General features: G+C 41.4%; 2 protein-coding genes across 4 annotated transcripts; one reads left to right on the top strand and one right to left on the bottom strand.

The window, feature by feature from the left end:
• Window positions 1-980: 980 nt before the first annotated feature.
• Window positions 981-14,461, bottom strand: ENTPD7 (ectonucleoside triphosphate diphosphohydrolase 7). 3 transcript variants are annotated; one of them, XM_087964749.1, is made up of 13 exons: window positions 14,164-14,461; window positions 13,892-13,991; window positions 12,230-12,409; window positions 9,855-10,060; window positions 6,513-6,663; window positions 5,957-6,060; window positions 5,556-5,612; window positions 5,126-5,274; window positions 4,875-5,041; window positions 3,480-3,804; window positions 3,307-3,392; window positions 2,982-3,143; window positions 981-2,279 (listed from the first exon to the last, which is right to left on the bottom strand). In XM_087964749.1, the coding sequence occupies exons 2-13, from the start codon at window positions 13,897-13,899 to the stop codon at window positions 2,051-2,053; spliced, it is 1,824 nt and encodes a 607-aa protein (XP_087820875.1). In that variant the 5' UTR covers window positions 13,900-13,991; window positions 14,164-14,461; the 3' UTR covers window positions 981-2,050. The 3 variants fall into 3 exon arrangements, with proteins under 3 accessions (XP_087820875.1, XP_026532538.2, XP_087820876.1); XM_026676753.2 differs by having other exon boundaries at window positions 14,147-14,283; XM_087964750.1 differs by having other exon boundaries at window positions 13,892-13,968; window positions 14,147-14,283.
• Window positions 14,462-14,974: 513 nt separating this feature from the next.
• SLC25A28 (solute carrier family 25 member 28) lies at window positions 14,975-19,623 on the top strand. The gene is made up of 4 exons (XM_026677074.2): window positions 14,975-15,341; window positions 16,047-16,275; window positions 17,800-17,856; window positions 18,699-19,623. The coding sequence occupies exons 1-4, from the start codon at window positions 15,051-15,053 to the stop codon at window positions 19,214-19,216; spliced, it is 1,095 nt and encodes a 364-aa protein (XP_026532859.1). The 5' UTR covers window positions 14,975-15,050; the 3' UTR covers window positions 19,217-19,623.

Genomic DNA, 19,623 nt, shown 5'->3' with positions numbered 1-19,623 from the left:
AATAACGACTTGTGTAGCCCCTTGGGCTATGGAAAAGAAACATCAAAGATGGTTTCAATAAACTATGATTATATAGCTCAGTGTAATTTATTGCTACAGTTCACTGGATTTCAAGTATTCAAACAAATACATTATGAAATGTAGCCCACCGTTGATTTAGAGTCACTGTTGAAAGAAGTTCAGTTATCCAGAATGGTCTGTATTTCAAGATAGTTTTCTGCAAAACAAGTAGTCCTCAAGGTATGACCCTAATGGAGCCTGCCCATTAGAGTCATAAGTCAAACAAAATTTCTTCAAATGAATCAGATTCAATTTTATGAATTTTTAAAATCAAATTTGTCAGTTGAATCAAATGGGTTGTTAAATGAATGAAATCTGACTACTTCCTCTGATTCGTTAATTGATCATTGTCATTGTTAACTGAGCTGAGAGGCATTCTCCACTGCTCCCAGCTGCCCATCAATTGTTTCCGGGTGCAGCCTTCAGTCCAGGAACTAAATTGCCTCCAAGCAGGCTCCCTCTGCTCTTAGCTTGCAGTTGCTTTTTTAAAAAAATCATTTGCTGCTAATCAGTTCAAGCATCTCCAGGCAGCTGGGGGGAGGGATTTACAGAACTCACTTGCCCCTGCTAAGCTCAAGCCTATCCAGGCAAGCAAGGACTACAAAAAACAAAGTGCTAGTCAATTCAAGCCTCTCTAGGGAGCTAGACACTGTGTGTGTGTGTGTGTGTGTGCCACTAATTAACTCAAGTGTCTCCAGGTTGGCACCCAGAGTGAGATGTGGGAGGGATTTATAGAGCTCTCAGCTTGCAACAAGTAACAAGATTTGGAAGGGACCTTGAGGTTATCTATTCTAACCCATTGCTATCGCAAGACACCTATACTACAGTATTACTGATAAATGCCTATCCAGTCTCTTCTTAAAAGCGTCCAGTGATGGGGAATCCACAACTTCTGGAGACAATTTAAAACCTCTTTAAAAAAAAAAACACTGCTGCTGATCAGTACAAGCCTCTCTGGGTAGCATTAAAACCAAAAAAACCCAAAAACTGAGCACTAGCTGCAAAATCACTGGATCTTGTTTTCCATGTAATGGGGGCAGGGCGGCGACAAGGGGTGGGACTGTGCCATCTTCAGGAAATTGCATGTTGTAACCCTGAATGGCAAAGGGAAGTCACAGAATTTAAAATGGCCACCGCTGCAGCAATGACTGAATCCAAGTCACATGGCTACAGAGGTCTCTTTTTGATCACAGTTTTGAATTTCTAATGTAAGTGCCTTTTCTGAATAAATTTGTTCTTGTGAAAATTCACTAAATGCACGGCCATACTTGGGGGATTACCTGTACTAGGAATAGATGAAATGCCCAAGAAAGGAGCATCCCCAATGAGCCATCCTTCATCATGTATGTAATAGGGAAACTGACAGAATCTCCATGCTTTCTACCGAATGTGCAAAATTCAATCCTCGAAAATCACAGGTGGAAAAAGAAGGCAGAATGTAGCAGCCAATTATAGTTTCTTTTTTCTTCTGGTTTTAAAAGTGTTTTTTTGTCCAATGGATCCTACATTTTAAAACATTGTCACTGGTACAAGAAGCCTCTATTCAAAACAGAGGGCAAGCAGCACCAGTATGAGCTCTTCACTTTCCTTTGCAGAAGATCCCTCAGAAAAACTGCTTGGTCCTGCAAATATCTTGTGGCAAGTTCTCCCACCCACCTTTTCCTGAGCAGATAAGTTTTCTTTGGTTATTTGCATTGATACTGTTTCCAATTCCAATAGGGATGGAAGCGAACCTTTGGTCCTTGCCCTGTAACACCTGCAACATGATTGTCCTATCCCAGTTAGGAACTTCAGACACAATCTGAGGTCCCCTGGCAGCCAAGGCCCTTGGGATAAAATAATATTGAGCAGCCACTCTGAGGCTAAGAAGGAGTGCTACAGTATTTTGGACTGGGGAAAAAAGGGAATCACAGCTTTTGGCCTGTTAAAAACCAGTGCCAATAAGGAAACACTGGACAGTCACTGCGATAGTCTGGATAGCATTCTTTTGTCAGGAGCCTTCTTCCAGGGCTGGCAGTGGTACAACTTCTTCTAGCCATAGCAGATCAAGGGGTGCTGACTGCAATGGCTGATGGTGGATACGGCGCAGACGGAGGAGGTAAAGCCCAATTGCAAGCGTCACCACAAGAATACACCCAAAAAACAGATAATGATTGTAGACAAAGGAAAGATGGAGCCAAGAGCTGTGTGACTGATGGAAGCTCTCCCGTTGGATGTCCCTGAAACAGAATAGAAATTGGCTACTGTTATACTTTTTGTATATCACATTCTCCCTAGTGCTTAGTGTGTTATATGTAAACCCTGCCCCCCCCCCCTCAATTTTATCAATAGCCTTGAGAGAGGTTAGGAAGCAACTGGCCCAGTTTTCTCATATGGTTTATAGGCTTAATAATTTCTTTAATCATACATTATTCTATACCTGCTAATGTGTGATGCTGTTTAATGGGAATGTTGACACTATTTACTTGTAGTGCCTTTTATTTCACGAGAGGTGCAAAGTCTATGACACAGAGCTCCCACTCATTTTTCTTATGATAAGGCTCCCTTTCTGGATACTTCCATATATTGTATCACCTGCCTTCCCAGAGGTGTGAACTCTATAAGGACCCATTCTGTGGAAGAAGATTACAGTCCTACCTAACCTCCACATCAGTTCATATATACTAGTTTGACCTGAAAGTCAAGTGGCAGGATTTCAGCTACCAAAAATTGAAGGTAAATAAACCTTCAAATCCATGAAGAAAATTTAAGTCCCAGATTCCCAAAGATTTGGCTTGTGTTAGTTCAAATCTCACAAACAATTTATGAAAGGAAGGGAAATATCTCCGAAAATTCTTCCAAAAGGCTGATGTTGGAGTTCCCAAGATGACCTGACTCCTAGAGAAAACTCACAAAACTCCGGAAATAACATTGTATAATACCTGAGAGGTAAAAAGCGGGTTTTATAAAGAATGGCTCCCAATGTCCATTGCACTTCTCTGTCATATAACAACTGCACTGTGTGCAAGCTAGGGTAATCTTTGGGGAAATGGAATCCTTCATGCAGAACCTGGTGCATCCAAGCTGACTTGAAGCATTGGTACCTACAAACAGAACATATCAATTTCATTACAAGGATGCAGATCTGGGACTCATCTTAGTAATTTCTAAGGCTCTTGTCCCAACACTGCAAACATAAGATTATGGATTTAGTACATCTTCTACCCCCCAGTTCTTCTCCTGCAAAAGGCAAGAATGGCTCCTTACTTAACACGGTGGAGGTCCGCATGTGGTGAGTAAAGCTTGTCATGGAATCTCTGTAGCAATACTGACCAGCTCAGGCTACAATAATCCTGGAGAGTAGCAAAGCAAAGGGAGATTAGTGTAAAAAATAAGAGACACACAGGCAAAAGTTGTATCAAGGCAAAAGTCATACTCACTTGGGCAGCACGTGTGAATGTACTGCTTTGATAAGGTCCTCCTAGACGCAGCACATCATCAGTGCAGTAGTAGAATTCTGAGAACCCGAAAAATTCACTGTTTGCAAAATTAATAGATGCCTGATAGGAATTGCTCAAAGAACTTCCACTGCTGTTGTCTCCAGCCAACAGGGGGCGCAATTGTTCTGCACAGCTTCTCCAATCACCTTGACCCCTGACATGCATTGCCTGCCTACCTTTATCCACAACCTCCTCTAGTCCCATTGGCAGGCATGGGTCTAAGACTGGCACTTCAGGATTCATACCTATTTGTACACCGTGCAATCTACAACAAATAAATCAATAAATATATCTGTAAAAATTAAGACAGCATTCCCAATTCATGGCACCAAAACAGGTCAGAACACCAATTTTTCCCTTGCCCTCATTCAGGTACCTAGTTTGTTACTTCTCAGATTTTCCCTAAAACAAATAAACACTCATATATAAACATACACATCTTAATAACAGGTATCTGAAACTTGAGATTTGAAACTACAACAATCAACAACAGCATATAAGCTGACCTCCAGAGACATAATCACCTGTGGAAGCAATAGGAGTACTATCTTCAGAGCTGCCTTGCTATTCAGCCCAATGGGGCTGTTTTGGATTTTCATTGGTTTTTATACTTTATAATATAAACCGCTAAGAGTCACAATTTTAAGTTTAGTAGTACAGAAGTACATTCAATCATTCAATCATTACGACCTGGTTAAGACAGAAACAGTGAAGATCTGATACTTAAGATTGATACTTAAGATTGAATAAACCATATGACTGATTTTGGCATATTGCATTACAGTATATAAACCATATATTGTGATTTTTTTTTATTAAAGACTTTCCTACAAACTTCCCTGGAAGACTGGATGGATTGCAGGGCACTTTTTAAAATGTTGCAACATTTTAGCAAATCTGAAATGCTGAAAGAGCATTCTCAATTGACTTTTTCTATAACAAATACTCTGAATTATTTTGCATCATTCCTGCGGTCTCTGATCCCAACTTTGGTGAATAACTAATTTGAAATAATGTAGCAGGAAAAGGGGGAATTGTTCAAGAGGAAGAACACAGGGCAGTAATATTTGTAATAAAATCTTTCACTTTACAGAGGAAGACAGAATGAGTCTTCTGATTAAGTATTATCTTCCATGCCAAAAGCCCATTTTTCTGTGTATATAATTGGTTTCTGTACAGTTTGCACCTTCTCTTCATTAGCATCTTGTAGTTGTTCCACAACTGCATTTTGGGCTTTCCTTGGTCTGGGGAACAGAAAGTGCAACTGCTAACCCTAGAAAACCTTATTATGAATAAGAATTCCCTCGGAAAATCATTTCAGTAGCTCAAGAATACCTGTTGTGAGCGATGGTCTGATTCAGCACCAGTTCTTCATATCGTTGCCGAGCAAAGTTGCCTCCAAAGCCCAAGAAAGTATTGACATAGACTCGATATACATGTTTTGTGTGTTGCACATCACACCCCAAGTTGAAGTCCGCAAGCAAACTTTTGGCAACTTCCTCCTAGAAGGGAGAGAAAAATGGTAAAAAGCTAAACTTAGCTGACCCCCTCCCCCATTTCAAAGCCTCCCTAGTCAAGAGATGTACCTGCTGTGGGGAAGAAAAGGAGATTGAACTTGGCACCTCATAGGCTATTTGCAGGGAAGCACCTCCCATGTCGAGGATTCCAACTGTTCTTTTTCGGACCATGGGCTCTTCTTGACCTGACAGGGTCACGGAAATCAGTGCATCTTCCTCTATGGCCCAATAGAAAGAGAAGAGAGAAAGAATAAATTACTAATTGTAGAAAAAGAAAACAGGGGAAGAGAAAGGGAAAAGGAGTTTATGCCTGTTTCACTTTATATCTGTTTCTGTTCTTTTGTGGAGACAAAAGGGTATAGATGAGATAGGACAGCCAATTCCTTGCTCCTGCTAGGAATGAAGAGGTGCACAGAATTCCCTCCATCATGTGTCAATGAAAAAACAGCCATCCACTCACTAGGCCCCATATTTCAACAGACCTTTCTCTAAATCTCACCTTCCGCATGATCAAATCTACCCAGGACGAAGTTGATGCCTATCCAAGCATAGACACCTGGAAGAGAAAGAACACAAAATGCAACATCAGACCCACAGAAGCAGCAGAGAAGCTTTGGTGCTCCAACACCATTTCTGTATGGCTTTAGAAAAGGAACCCCCTTATAGGGGCAGGTACATCAACAGCAAGTGGAGCAGCATGCTGACCTCAACTACCCATAAACCCCTAAAACAAGGCAAGTCACAGAACAGCTCACATTGGGCCAGAAAGCAATTTTCCAAGACCAAATCCACCCACCAATCCCAGCAAAATCTGATTTCACTACATACAGACACCTTCAGTCTATCCTTTATATTATTGCATCACTCTGAAACATGAAGAGAGTAAACTTGGATCCGCACCTTCTTGTTTCCCTGAAATCACTTCTGCCTGAGATTCCGAGAAGAGGAAGTCGTATTCCAAGGGTATGTCCCTCACCAAGTCCTTCAGGATGGCCTCCTGCTGCCTGCAAATATCCATAAGTATATGAAGAATATCTCCTCCTAACACATTTACCCACCCTGCTCTGTTTACCTTTCCAGAGAAAATAGCAGGATCTCCCATCAATTTGAAAACTTGTCACTTCACTCCTTGTGGCAAGAATCCAATCTTTTTCTATTGGAACAGTTTTCAGTTCTAAATTTGCAAACCTTTGAGCTTTAATATAGAGCTACAAAGAAATTGGGCCAGGGTAGTAGTGGAAATAGAGCTCCACTAACTACAGCTAAACAGAGTTGCTTTACAGTAGGCAAAATTTGGAAATTGAAAAGAAGGAATAGCTAAAACCCTACTAAAAATTTGTACATACAAGAGTTCTGCAATCTTCCCTATTCACTCCCAATCTAATAGCCCAGTACTTCCTGCTTTTAAGTCCCTGAAAAGTCTGGATCAAGTCTAAGAAAGTTGTTGATCACTCACTTGTCAGGCAACAGCCTCATGCCTGCTGTACACATAATGTAGAGTGGTGTCTCTTTGTGCTTGGCTTTGGGTACATAGGCAGCAGCAAAGGTGAGCAGTGGCTTCATATATTCATTAGCCTTCTCTGGAGTTTTTGCCAGTGTAGAGATTCCTATTTAAGGAAAGAATTGGCTCTTTAGTCTCCTTTGCCTAGCCCTAGATCAAACAACTTAAGACAGCAGATGGCTTTGTAATAGAAGTTTAGAAAACAGTATTTTTAATACCACACTCTTAAAAAGTATGAACAAATCTAAAAAACATATTTTTCACTCCCTAATAATGGAAACAATATATATATTATATATCCAAACCCTTTTAAAATGAATAAATTTTCAGGTGATAAAATTTTACTCATTTAAATTACAGGTATTAATATACCTGCTCTACCAAAACTGCTATTTTTATCCCATTCTGTTCCCTTTCATTTGATTAAAAATATAAAGTTTATTTTTTTCAATTTTAGTTAAAAAGACTTAAATAAAACAAGGTTTGTTATATCTTAATGAAGATGGGATCTCCAAATTTTTGACTACAATTAGGAAATATTAATGTAAATTATAAAGCTTTAAGAAGAATAACATTTTTTTAAAAAATGCAGTCTTTTAAGCATATTAATTTGCTGTACAACTTATTCAAGAAATATTTAAGATACGGAAGCTGTATGTGGATTTTTTTGACCCTGAATAAATGCCCTCAGAGTTCTTCCCTCAGAATCCGACCATATTAAATCTGCTTTCAAATCCTCTTTAACATATACTGCAATCCCTTTCTTTTTCCCCATGTCTGCTGGTGTGGTAAATAGCTTCCCTAATTTCGAACATTCTAGGTATTTTTCATCTGTTTTCTTTATATGAGTTTCTTGTAGGCATATTATATCAGCATTTTGTTTGATTAGTTTAGCTATTATCCTTTTCCTTTTTATCGTCGAGTTTAAACCATTTATATTAATTGCTAGTCGTTTCTTTTCTTCTTCCATTTAATTAATTCTGTTTCGCTCTTTCTCTTGTAATGGCTCCGGTCTCTCCTTGTGCCTGAAGATGTGTCCTACTTTCTTCTCTCTCCTGTTGTAGATGAGTATTTCCTTGATTTCCTAAAGTTCCATCTCTGTTCTTATGATAGCCTTGATCTTCCTGGGAGTTTGTTTCCAGTTCATCCTTACTGCTCTGGTCTTCCAGACCTACCAATCGCTCATAAAATTCCTGGGCCTTTTCCATGGAGTCTATTTTAATGTTCCTTTCGTTCCAAAAAAACTAACATCCCCTCTGGGATTAGCCATTTAAATACGATTCTTTTCTGATTTAGGTAAGCTGCTAAGAATTTGTAGTCTCGTCTTTGTTCTCTTACTCTTCTTGGTATTTGTTTGAGAATCAAGACTTCTTTGCCTTTATACGTGATTGTTTCATCTCTTGACATCCTATATATGATATCCCGGACATTCCTTCTCGCAAATCGTATATGGACTTCTCTTGGGCATTTGTGGCGTCTCGCATAATTAGTGCTAATCCTGTAAACTTCATCTAACTCCCTTAAGATGTCATCTTTATCCTTTTCCAATAGTCCAGCCAGTATTCTCGCCATTAGTTGTTCCAGGTCTTCTTCTTTGGATTCCACTACATTTTGGAATCTCAAGTATGTAGCAGCCTTGTCCATCTCTAGGTAGACCAGTGAGTCCTCCATTTCTTTACTCACATTCTTTAATTCTTCATCTACCCTTTCTAATTTCCTTTCGGTTCGTTCAGTCCTTTTCTCTACCTCTTTTATTGTTGCTTCATTTTTCTCCAAGGCCTGCTGTAATAATCCAACTTTGTCCTCTACTTTGGAGATATCCGCTTTCATTTCTGCTTTTAATTTCCCCATCTCCTCTTTTAGTTCATTGATATCTGCTCTCGTCTCGTTATGGTTTTTCATCATTGTTTCTTGCAGCTTCATCATCGATTCCTGTAAAGTCAGCAAAATTGATTGGATGTTGGCATTCGAGATGTTAGCTTGTTTCTCCAATGGTAATGTTTCTTCTATGGTTTTTGTGCCATGGGCAAAGCTGTTGCTGACGTAGTTGTTAACATCGGGTGACCTTTCTTCCAATTTTCAGAGCTGTAGTTGTTGTGGAAGTCATTTCTTTAAAGATTTGTTTCTGTTGTTGTACTATATTAATTATATTGTCCCAAATTAACATTTAGTGATAGAATCTCTGTATTAGGATTGACCGGTATCTAATTACTTAATCTATCTATCTGCTGGATAGCTGTGCTCTTAACTGGTTACTGGAGTATAAGTACTTATATATAAAAATATTATCACTGTATTATTTTAAATCCAAATTCTAAATCACATAGATAATTTTGTAAGGTCTATGCTCAGCCTCTATACATAACTTCATGTAATATATATATATATATATATATATATATATATATATATATATATATATATATATATATATATATATATATATTCCATTCCAAATCCAACTATATTTAAATATTATAAATAAATATGTGTATTTATCTAACCTTATTCTAGATATTCTTAAACACAAACAGTATTACATTTGTCCCCAAGTGGATTAATTGTGATCACACAATAAATTATAATATTAATACATAAAATCCTTTAATTATTAATTAAATAATACTTAATGTTCTTACTATTTTCCCTATATATCTAATGAAAGTATAACCGTCACTATTATTAATAAATCAATTAAATCAATTAATTCAATTATTCAACAATCAGTTACAACAATCAATTTTCCTTTCCCCAGTATACATATTTATAATCATTATAAAGAGAGAATAAAGAAGGAGAGATAGTTCATCATAGCGCCAGATGGTGGGGGGAAAGAAGAAAAAAATTGAGCAAATGTATACAGAAAAAAAGGGAAATAATGCTAATTACTATTAAGAAATAGGCTGAAACTTTAGAAAGATGGAGCTGCAGATTTGTTCATACTTTAAGAGAGAGTGGTATTAAAAAATATTATCCTAGTTATATTCTTGCTCTGAATGTTTACACTGCATTGAATAGAATTTGTGAAATATTTTAGTTTGTACAACTGTTAGAATTAAAAAACAGATAAAAAGTGACAAGCCAAGGTCACATCAATGTTATCTCTTGCCAAAGTACAGCTGTACACCAGCACCTCAAGGACAACTATGGGATCTGCCAACTGCTTTTCATGGATGTCTGCACCAAAGACAAATTCCTTGTGTGTCCAATCACACTTGGCCAATAAAGAATTCAATTCAATTCAATTCAATTCAATCCAATCCTATTGTAACAGAAAGTAATTAGAACATTCCAAACCTGGTTTGATCTTCTTGACCACAGGTTCACTGCTGTGATCTCGCATTTGTCGGATGTCAAGTAAGTGATGTGGATTCCCATTGTGTGGTGGCCAGTAATACACAAAGACCCGGGACCCACTGCTCCCGCAGTCAACAACCACCCCATAACTCAGAGCTGGATCCTTTGTGTCTGTTGCCTCCAAGGCGCGATAACGTGCTAAATACCTGCAAGTGGAAAAGTGATTAGCACTGTGTGAAAATATGTAAGAGTAAATTTGCAGCACAGAAAATAAGCTGACTTTTCATAGAAGATTTTAATATGGTTTTAGTCATCCGCAAAACAGTTATTCAGGGATTGGAGCACCCTTAGCTCTAAGAGGACTATCTATCTGAACAATGCAGCTAACAAAGCCTACTTCATGACTGTGCGTTTGTTAGCAAGCTATTCCTTTAGAGACAGTGAGTGCTACCCAAGAGACTACACTGAAATTTAATGGAATCATAATGAACAAACAGCAGCTCCATCTTGCTGAGGTTCAGTTTCAGCCTATTTTATTCCATCCAGACCCTATGAGCTTCCAGGCACAGGAACAAAATTGTTTTCCTTTTATGAAGAATTTCCATTTCATATCTTGGGCTCTTAATGCAGATTTTTCTTTCCCATATTCTATTAACTGAAGAACCAATGTGACCATGTCCCCGCCTGCCACCAAAAGTGACTTTTCATAGAAGATTTTAATATGGTTTTAGTTATCCGCAAAAACTTATTCAGGGTATACATAACATCTTCAGAATTTGGTTACAAACATCCTAAGTGCCTTTTACATCCAATATAACTGTTTTTAGGGCATTGGAGCACCCTTAGTCCTAAGAGGACTATCTTTCTGAACAATGCAGCTAACAAAGCCTACTTCATGACTGTGCGTTTGTTAGCAAGCTATTCCTTTAGAGACAGTGAGTGCTACCCAAGAGACTACACTGGGATTTAATGGAATCATAATGAACAAACAGCAGCTCCATCTTGCTGAGGTTCAGTTTCAGCCTATTTTATTCCATCCAGACCCTATGAGCTTCCAGGCACAGGAACAAAATTGTTTTCCTTTTATGAAGAATTTCCATTTCATATCTTGGGCTCTTAATGCAGATTTTCTTTCCCATATTCTATTAACTGAAGAACCAATGTGACCATGTCCCCCCGCCCTGCCACCAAAAGTGGCATTATTAGAACATGATCACTTTTACTATTGGGAAAATACAAGTTGAATTCAGTTCAGATAGCTCTTTTCCCACCACCTGTGGGAGGACAAATGCTAACTTCTATCAATAAGAGAATGTGGATTGAGGGGGAAAGCATTACAATCTCTTCTGACTTGTTTTAGATTTCAATCAGTGTTTAAAATAAAGTTAAAATCTTTCTGCTTGCTAAGATTAGAAAAAAATCAGGTAGAAAGATTTTATGACACAAATTGTGATCATTTTCTTCCCTTGATAATTTTTATAGGAAATCAGTTTCTATTCTCTAAATAGAGAAATTTAGAATTTATATTGTGTATACATAACATCTTCAGAATTTGGTTACAAACATCCTAAGTGCCTTTTACATCCAATATAACTGTTTTTTTAGGGCATATTGTTTATATCTCCTTACTGGATTATTTGTGCTCCATTGGAGCAACATTGTTTGGGGGGTGGGGGGGTGTTTCTTTCTAAAATTTGTATAACTTGATTGGCCCATCTTCTTTTCTCTCCAACAGGGTTTACACTGAGATCTAATTAGATTGTAGTCCTAACCATACCTATTAAGAAATAACCTGCATTGATTTGATTGGACTTATTTCTGCATAAATATAAAATTGCTATCCACAATGAATAGGTATCTTGTATAACAAATCAATGTGATTTGGATTTTAAAACCATAAAATTTATCTAAAGCCATGGAAATATTTTTCTGTTGAGGACTATTTTCTCAGATGTAATCTGTTGGGAATAATTTGCCAATGATAAGAAGGGATGAAGGGAATAATGATCAAATTCCCTCTCCTCTCACTATCATCCCTTCTTTTTCTTTCTGTTTTGTAACTGGCTGGAAAAGAAACAGATCATTTTTAATTGTTTTAATTAATTTAGTGTTTTAATAGTTACTATTTGTATTGTTTTACAGTGTTTTAATTGTAGTGAATGATTCTGAATCGTGAGCCGCCCAGAGTAATTTGTCAAGATGGGCAGCTACAGAAATCAAATAATTTATTTTCACACATCAAAACATTTGGTTTGCAAACAGCCTTTGGAATTAGGCCCCTGTCTGCAGCTTCCAGCTCTTTCACCCCCACCACTCTGGAAAGCATTGTTTTATCTTAGCAGGTCTCATTTCAACCCAATGCTTCATTTACCTACCTTTCAAACTGCCTATCCCGAGAATCAGTTTTCCAGTGCCACAGATTTTTAATTGCCACAATCAGTAGAAGAAAGACTGTAAATAACAGGAGTACCAGGACCAAACGCTGACGGAGACAAAGACTCACTGAAGGCAGAGTGAAGTGCCAAGATGCTGGACACAGACAGGAAAAACTGATCCTGGAAAAAGAAAAAGTAGTTTTTCCAAAGACTGGAGTGTAGTCTCAACCACTGTTGCTTATAAGTACAATGATTATAGCAGTATTTCTCAAATTTGGCAAGTTTAAGATGTTGTGGACTTCAACTTCCAGAATTCTGGAGTTCTGGGAGTTGAAGTCTACATGTCTTAAACTTGCCAAGGCTGAGAAACGCTGGACTATGGTATTTAAAAGCCAAGTGTACATGTTTCTAATATCCACAAAAATTCAATTTGGTTCCAAGCTATAAATTTAGAATAGGAGGAAATCTTCCAATAAGGTTGCATAGAATATAACTGGGAACACATATGAGTTTCAGAGATATAAGAACATTAAAGTCCGTAGCACTGGTTCTTTTATGCCATCAACAGCACTGAGAAGCTTCTTCACCCACCCACCAGAGATCTATGACAGCCGTTCTTCCACATGATAGAAGTGGAAGAAAATAAAAGTAGGACCACTTTCAATATCCTTGGAGGATCAACTGCCACCTAGGAGTCATTCCATCAGATTATGGCAGAAGGAAGGATTGAAATATTTATAATAGTTAGAATTGGTACCTGAACATTGGTAACTTCACCATTGCTTTCATTGGAAGCAAGAGGACAGAGGAGGATTGTATTTATTAGAACAAAATCCCACCAGCTGAAATACTGGATATAAATCCTTTGAGTAATTGAAGACTTCCAAGCTTTTACCTATACCAGGGGTCTCCAACCTTGGCAACTTTAAGACTTGTGGACTTCAACTTCCCAGAGTTGAGGTCCACAAGTCTTAAAGCTGCCAAGGTTGGAGACCCCTGACTTATACTACAACCCACTGCAATTCCTCCTCTTGTATTGTACTGAGACTTACCTTCATGAGTACAACTGTAATGATTTACATCTGCCTCCCTCAGCCCATTTTTCTCCAGTGGATTGGACAGCAGCTTTCAGAATTCCCACCAGCAGCCATATAATACTTTTGTGTTGACATAGCTATGTAAGGCTGCATTATATCATCTCTCTTTTTTTCTCCTGGAAGTCTCGTCCTACCTCTGTGCCAGCCTTGTTTTTCCCAACCGAATAGCAAGGAGGAAGCTTATCACCCACTTTCCACACCCACAGGAATCATACAGTCACCTTCTCCGCCTGGCAGGCACAGAGGGTGATCTTTGAACAGTCCTGGATGTCAGCCAGACTGCGCTGGGCCAGTTTCTAAGACCGAAGGGGTGGGAAAAGAAGCATATTTCCCCTCAAAATTCGGACATAAGATTATTTCCCACTCTAACCTAGGAAGCAGCAGCCGAGACACCACCGTTTGGGGGCTTTTTTCCCCCCTTAAAAGGCTCAGTCAACCGTTCTCATGCCGTGTGGGGAGGATGCAGACCTTGCCTCGGGTGGGGGAAAAGGAGGGGCCGACCATAAGGAAGGCATGTTCAGAGGCTTCCCGTCACCTCACCCGTCCCGCATTCCCGTCACCTCACCTGGCCATATGGTCACCCCGCTGTCCAGGTTCTGTCAGCGTCCTCTACGGCCTCCAGCAGGGAGTCGCATCTCTTGCCTTTCCGCCACAGGATCCCGGAGCTTATAGAGGAGGAAGGCAGGATGAGGATGTGAGCCCAGCGACTCCCCGACTCCCCTGCCGAGGATGGCCCCGAAAGACCCGGGCCACTTCGCGCCTCTGAATCGGAGGGTCCCGGATCTCCCGCCCTCCGGGGTGTATCCCTCTTCGTCGGCACTCACTCACCGGACTGACCGTTGCCGCGCTTTCCTCCGTTCAGATTCTGCCCGGGACTCGCTTTCCAGCCACGTCCTCAGGACGAGCGAGCTCGGGAGAGGCGACCAATGGGAGAACGGGGCTGGAGTTGACGTAGCGGGCCCAGGGCGGCCGCTTTGAGCAGTCCGGCAGTCACGGCCCCGCCTTCTAACCCTGTTATCCAATCAGCTCGCAAACTCGGAAGGACTTTTCCGTTCCCGGCACGCAATCCCGAAGCGTCGTTAAGCAACCGTAGTCTCGGGAACGTCACTGGCCAATGCAGGGGCCGGTTTCGGCTGAGGGCGGGTGTTCCAGTTTCAGGAGCTGACGTCACGAGAACGTTGCCCAATTCGGGGGCCTAAAGGAGACGCTTTCGAAAGTTCAGCTCGATCGGCTTCGCTGTCAGCCTAAATTTGAGGAGCTGGCGACGCCGTGGAATCCCCGATGAGCCCGCGCTCGGCGGCCCCCCCTGGCGAGCCCCAAAGGCACACGCCGTCAGAGGCAGCGTCATCTTCAAAGTCAAACCAACCAGCTTCTCCAAACAAACCACACGCGCCATAAAAAGCGGCCATCCCTTCTTAGCAGGCTGACTTCCAGCATGACAGGCAGCGTAGCCAATGACTGTTCCCTTTTCCGACGTAGAGCGCGTTGGACGGAGAGATGCCCAATGGGGTGAGGAGAGAACAAAAGGTCAAAGGGACATCGCCGAATACCTTTTTTTGATAGGCGGGGCTCAAGGCCGGCCTTTGCCAACCGACCAATTCACGTCGGCCTAAGGCGGCGCGAACACGGACCGCCGCCAATCCGCAGTGCCGGTAGGCGGGATGTACTGAGCGGGAGCCGCAGGACCGAGTGGGGTATCCCGTAACCGACTCGACGGAGGCGCCATGGAGCTGGGGGCAGGCGGCGCGGCGGGGCCCGGTCAGCGGGGCGCGGTGGCGCCGGGCCGCCTGCTCCTCTTGCTGCTGGGCGGGGATGGCGGGGGAGGGTCGGGTTGGGTGTGGCCGTGGCCCTCGGGGGGCGGCGGGGCGGGGGGGACAGGAACGGACACGGAAACCGGCCGGGAGCCGGACTACGAGGCCCTGCCCCGCGGCTCCGCCGCTTCCACCCACATGCTCGCAGGGGCTGTGGCTGGGGTGCTGGAGCACAGCGTTATGTACCCCGTGGACTGTGTCAAGGTGAGGAAAAGCGGCGACCCGCGGTGGTGCCTCCGAGGGGCGGCGGGGCGGGCAGGGACCAGGGACAGGGGATGTCTTCGAGGAGGGCTGGAGCAGGATCACGCAGGGCTCCTCGCGGGTGTTTTCTCCGTGAGGTCGGACATTGACCGGTTGGAGGGGAATCCTTCGGCTCCCTCCGAATGGCTCCAATGAGCGACCAGGAGATCTGGCCGAAGGTCAAAGGGATGCGCGTCTCGGGGTGGTTACTGTGAATTAGGCCAAGAAGAAGCGGGAGCAACAAGTAATGGTGTCTTTTGCGGTTGGCCGCGGAAGTGGCAATGGGCAGACTTCTGAGTCCCGAACTTGAGAATGACAGTTAAGAAGCATTGCCACCAGCTGGGATCTATTTCTTCCCTCTCAGACTCGTCCCTTTTTGCCGGCAAAAGGGATTGGACTCAGCCATTGCATAGGAGATGTTTGCGGGTGGGTGGGATTGTTTGGAAGTTTATTATATTTCCAGACACCTTTCACTGAATCATATTGTCTGCAAAAATCACATGTAAGTAGGGAGAGAGCGTACAGCAGAATTAAAGCAGAGACTCAAATGCTGAAGGTTTGTAAACGGGAAGTGGGTGGACAGAGTTTGGCTGGGAGAACTTATTTGAGTAAATCTCTAAACATCTCTTAACCTGCTCCCCCCTCCTCCCCCCATTCCCGCACCGGCAGACAAGGATGCAAAGCCTGCAACCAGAACCTGCTGCTCGTTACCGGAATGTGCTGGAGGCTTTGTGGCGGATTGTGCGAACTGAAGGGATCTGGAGACCTATGCGAGGATTGAACATCACAGCTACAGGGGCTGGTCCTGCTCATGCCTTGTATTTCGCCTGCTACGAAAAATTGAAAAAGACACTTACCAACCTTATCCATGCTGGGGGCAATAGTCACGTGGCCAACGGTATTATCCCTTCCTGCCTCCTAACCCCATCCTGGGGTTCTAGTTGTACCACTTGGGGCTCAGAGTGAGAAGATGCCAGATTTATTCTTATTATTCTGGCATTAGTACTCTCTGAACCCTCAAGGCTATGGACATTCTTTCATGATGCTGAATTCTGCTTGCAGCAAAACTATGCTAGCAGAATGTCTCTTTGGGCAATATGTGGTCTGTAGGGATTTAGGTATTAAAATGGGAAAATAAGGTTTCTGGCATGTTTTTGTATCTTATGTAAGAAAGTGATGTGGTAGAAGAGTGACTGTGATTCTGTTTGCATATATTTCTGCATACTTACGTCTTTAAAATACATATGCTTGTATTTGCCTCAGTGCCTCTTTTAGCAACTTAATTGAATGAGGAGAATTCCAAGCTTGCTGTAACAGGTGCCCTTGCATTCGATTAGTCAAATCTGCTTCCTAAGAATAGCTTATTTCTAATGCTTCTACGGTACTAAATCTCTGATCATCCAATTGTGGTACATTATCTCCTAAAATCTCAGACATAACTCATCACCTGCATCTTACTGACATTTTAGGAGAAATATAGTATAGATAGTCCTCGACTTATGATCACAATTGGGATCAGAATTTCCATCTTAAGTTGTAGTCATAAGTTGATTCAAACCCAACGTTATTATCATTGTTACGATGGTCAGTGAATCAACGTGGTTGTTAGTACATCTGCAGTCATTAAGCAAACACCATGGTCATAAGTGTAAATTAATTCTTTTGAATAGGCGTTTTTTGCTGCAAATTGGCAAAAAAGGTTACAAATAGCTATCATGACTGTGGGGCATAGGTTATAAAAGTAGGCTGGTTGCCAAATGCCTGAATTGCAATTTTGTGAACATGAGAGTGGTGCAATGGTTGTAAGTGCAAATATAGACTTTTTAAGTACTGTTGTAACTTTGAACAGTCACTAAATGAATGGTCAAAAGTCAAAGACTGTTTATAAGAATGTAAATAGTAGATTTATGCAATACTTCAGATTCAGGATCCAAAAGATGCTGCAGAAGGAGAAGGAGTATGAAATTGGCATTTGCCTGCAACATTGCAAAGTAGCTGGACCTTTTCCTGAGTTATATTCCTTTCTGCCCCTGCTTTCACTCTTTCTGAAACACTTGTAGAAGATCAAAACTGAAATGCTGCGCAGCTTACTCATAGTAGAATAATCTTAGCTTTTGTCTGCTTCATATTAATTACAAAGATCTTAACTAAGGTGTTCAGAAGATATTTTGTTTCCTCTTCTTTTCTGGTGTGTAAATGAAATTAATTTGGAGAAACATTGTATTACAGTCTTGATTATTTCTGCTGTTTTCATTGAAAATTGAGGCTTACTTCTGCATAAACTACTTGTCCCTCAGAAGGAATGGCTTATGTCCCTGTTTTCACATATATAATATTTTGATGGCCTAATATGGGATCTCATTAAGACCCTCATTGGTCTCATCTCAACTTATTTTCATATTTAACAGTCCTTGTCTTGCAGGCGCAGCAGGCTGTGTGGCAACATTGCTTCATGATGCAGCCATGAATCCAGCAGAAGGTAATACTGCTTTTTCCTGTATGCTCCATCTTTTTATGAAGATAATTATTTTTGTTATCACCAGGAAACATTCCCTTGTTTGTGAGAAGAAAGGGAGACAGAGCAACTATTTCTACAAATTTTATTTGAATGATGGATTACATTGACTGGAATATGTTTGTTTGTCCAATTTCTGTGTCCACCCATCTTCATCAATGACTGTTTACAATTCAGAAAATATATTATGATTAAATATTAAAAAACCTTTGTTTTAAAATAGTAAAACCAGCAAAAAATACCCATTAAAATCTAATTCAAGATATACAAGAGCAAGGCATTGGCCAGTTAACAGGGCCCTTGGCACATTCAGCACTCCAGGCTTGGGGGCATCGCCAGGTTTTTAGGACCTTATAAAAGGCTAGCAGGGTTGGGGCCATTCTGAATTCTGAAGGGAAGCTGTTCCATGGAGCAGGGGCCACTGCAGAAAAAGCTTTCCTCAACCATATGGTCTTGCCCTATTATAAACATGAAAAAGTGAATGGAAATTATATTGTAATGTGGCTACATGTTCCTTGCTTTCTATAAGAAAACCAAAACTCATTCTACTGGTCTTTAAATATTTCCACAATCTAGAAAGAGGGCACCTGGGCCTGCTGATTTAATGCAGTTGTATAAGGCTTGATAGATTGATAGTATATTCAAGTACTGAGGGTTATGTGAGGAGTGTATTGAATACTGGTGTGTGTGTGTATACACTGAATGCATACTGTTTATACTTCTTTATTCATTAGAGGTTTTTTTTTCTTCTTTCTTTCTTTCCCATCTTTCAATATGGTCGGATTGCGGTTATCATCCATTTCCAGTGGTAAAACAAAGAATGCAGATGTACAATTCTCCATACCAACGAGTAACAGACTGTGTTCGTGCTGTGTGGTGCAATGAAGGGGCAGGAGCTTTCTACCGAAGCTATACCACTCAGCTGACCATGAACATCCCCTTTCAGGCTATCCATTTCATGGCATATGAATCTCTACAGGAGCACCTCAACCCCCACAGACAGTACAACCCTAGTTCCCACATGGTGGCAGGTGCCTGTGCAGGTGCCATTGCAGCTGCTGCCACCACACCTTTGGACGTTTGTAAAACATTGCTGAATACACAGGAAGCCTTGGCACTGAATACCAACATCAGTGGGCACATCACAGGTATGGCTCACGCATTCAGGACGGTGTACCGCGTGGGCGGGCTAGCTGCCTATTTCCGTGGGGTTCAGGCACGTGTCATTTACCAGATGCCCTCCACAGCTATTGCATGGTCTGTGTATGAGTTCTTCAAGTACATCTTAACAAAGCGAAAGGAGGAACGGTTGTCCGGGAAGTGAAATGGCGTTATCGGCTTGGCTAGTGCCAAACTCAGATGACAAGCAAGACTTTGGAATACTGATGCCGCCTCTTGCCTCTGCTGCTGCATTTTGCACAGCCCATTGTTCTCTCAATGGAAAGCATACAGCAAACAGCAACTTCACCTGCTTTTAGCTTATCCTCTTAACAAACATGCCCCAGGTGTTGGATACAAATAAAGACCAGGGTGGAATTACTGTGAGCATATCGGAAATTGGGGTGATAGCCTGCATTCTCAAAAAATGATTGCAGGTAAGAATTAGAAGAGGCAGAAGAAGTGTTAGCTAAGCTGTTGTCTATTAGCACTCACACAGACCTCATGTTCTTTGAGAAGGCTTTGATTGTTGTGGCCCTTGGCACTTCCAATAAAGTCTGCTTTATTGTCCTA

The sequence above is a fragment of the Notechis scutatus genome, chromosome 4, assembly GCF_049901735.1.
Source record: "Notechis scutatus isolate UNSWTSFEM ecotype Mainland chromosome 4, rNotScu1.2, whole genome shotgun sequence".
NCBI lineage: Eukaryota > Metazoa > Chordata > Lepidosauria > Squamata > Elapidae > Notechis > Notechis scutatus.
The sequence above is the reverse complement of the archived record's forward strand: the minus strand, read 5'-3'. Positions and strand labels throughout refer to the sequence as shown.

Bases quoted from the DNA above. Each gene is read 5' to 3' on its own strand.
- ENTPD7 (XM_087964749.1), bottom strand. The intron at 10,061-12,229 runs GTAGGTAAATGA...TTCCACTTGCAG, and splicing joins CGGGATAGGCAGTTTGAAAG to GTATTTAGCACGTTATCGCG. The intron at 6,061-6,512 runs GTGAGTGATCAA...GGATATTTGCAG, and splicing joins ATGAGGCTGTTGCCTGACAA to GCAGCAGGAGGCCATCCTGA.
- SLC25A28 (XM_026677074.2), top strand. From the start codon at position 15,051: ATGGAGCTGGGGGCAGGCGGCGCGGCGGGGCCCGGTCAGCGGGGCGCG. The intron at 16,276-17,799 runs GTATTATCCCTT...CTTGTCTTGCAG, and splicing joins CAATAGTCACGTGGCCAACG to GCGCAGCAGGCTGTGTGGCA. The intron at 17,857-18,698 runs GTAATACTGCTT...ATCCATTTCCAG, and splicing joins AGCCATGAATCCAGCAGAAG to TGGTAAAACAAAGAATGCAG.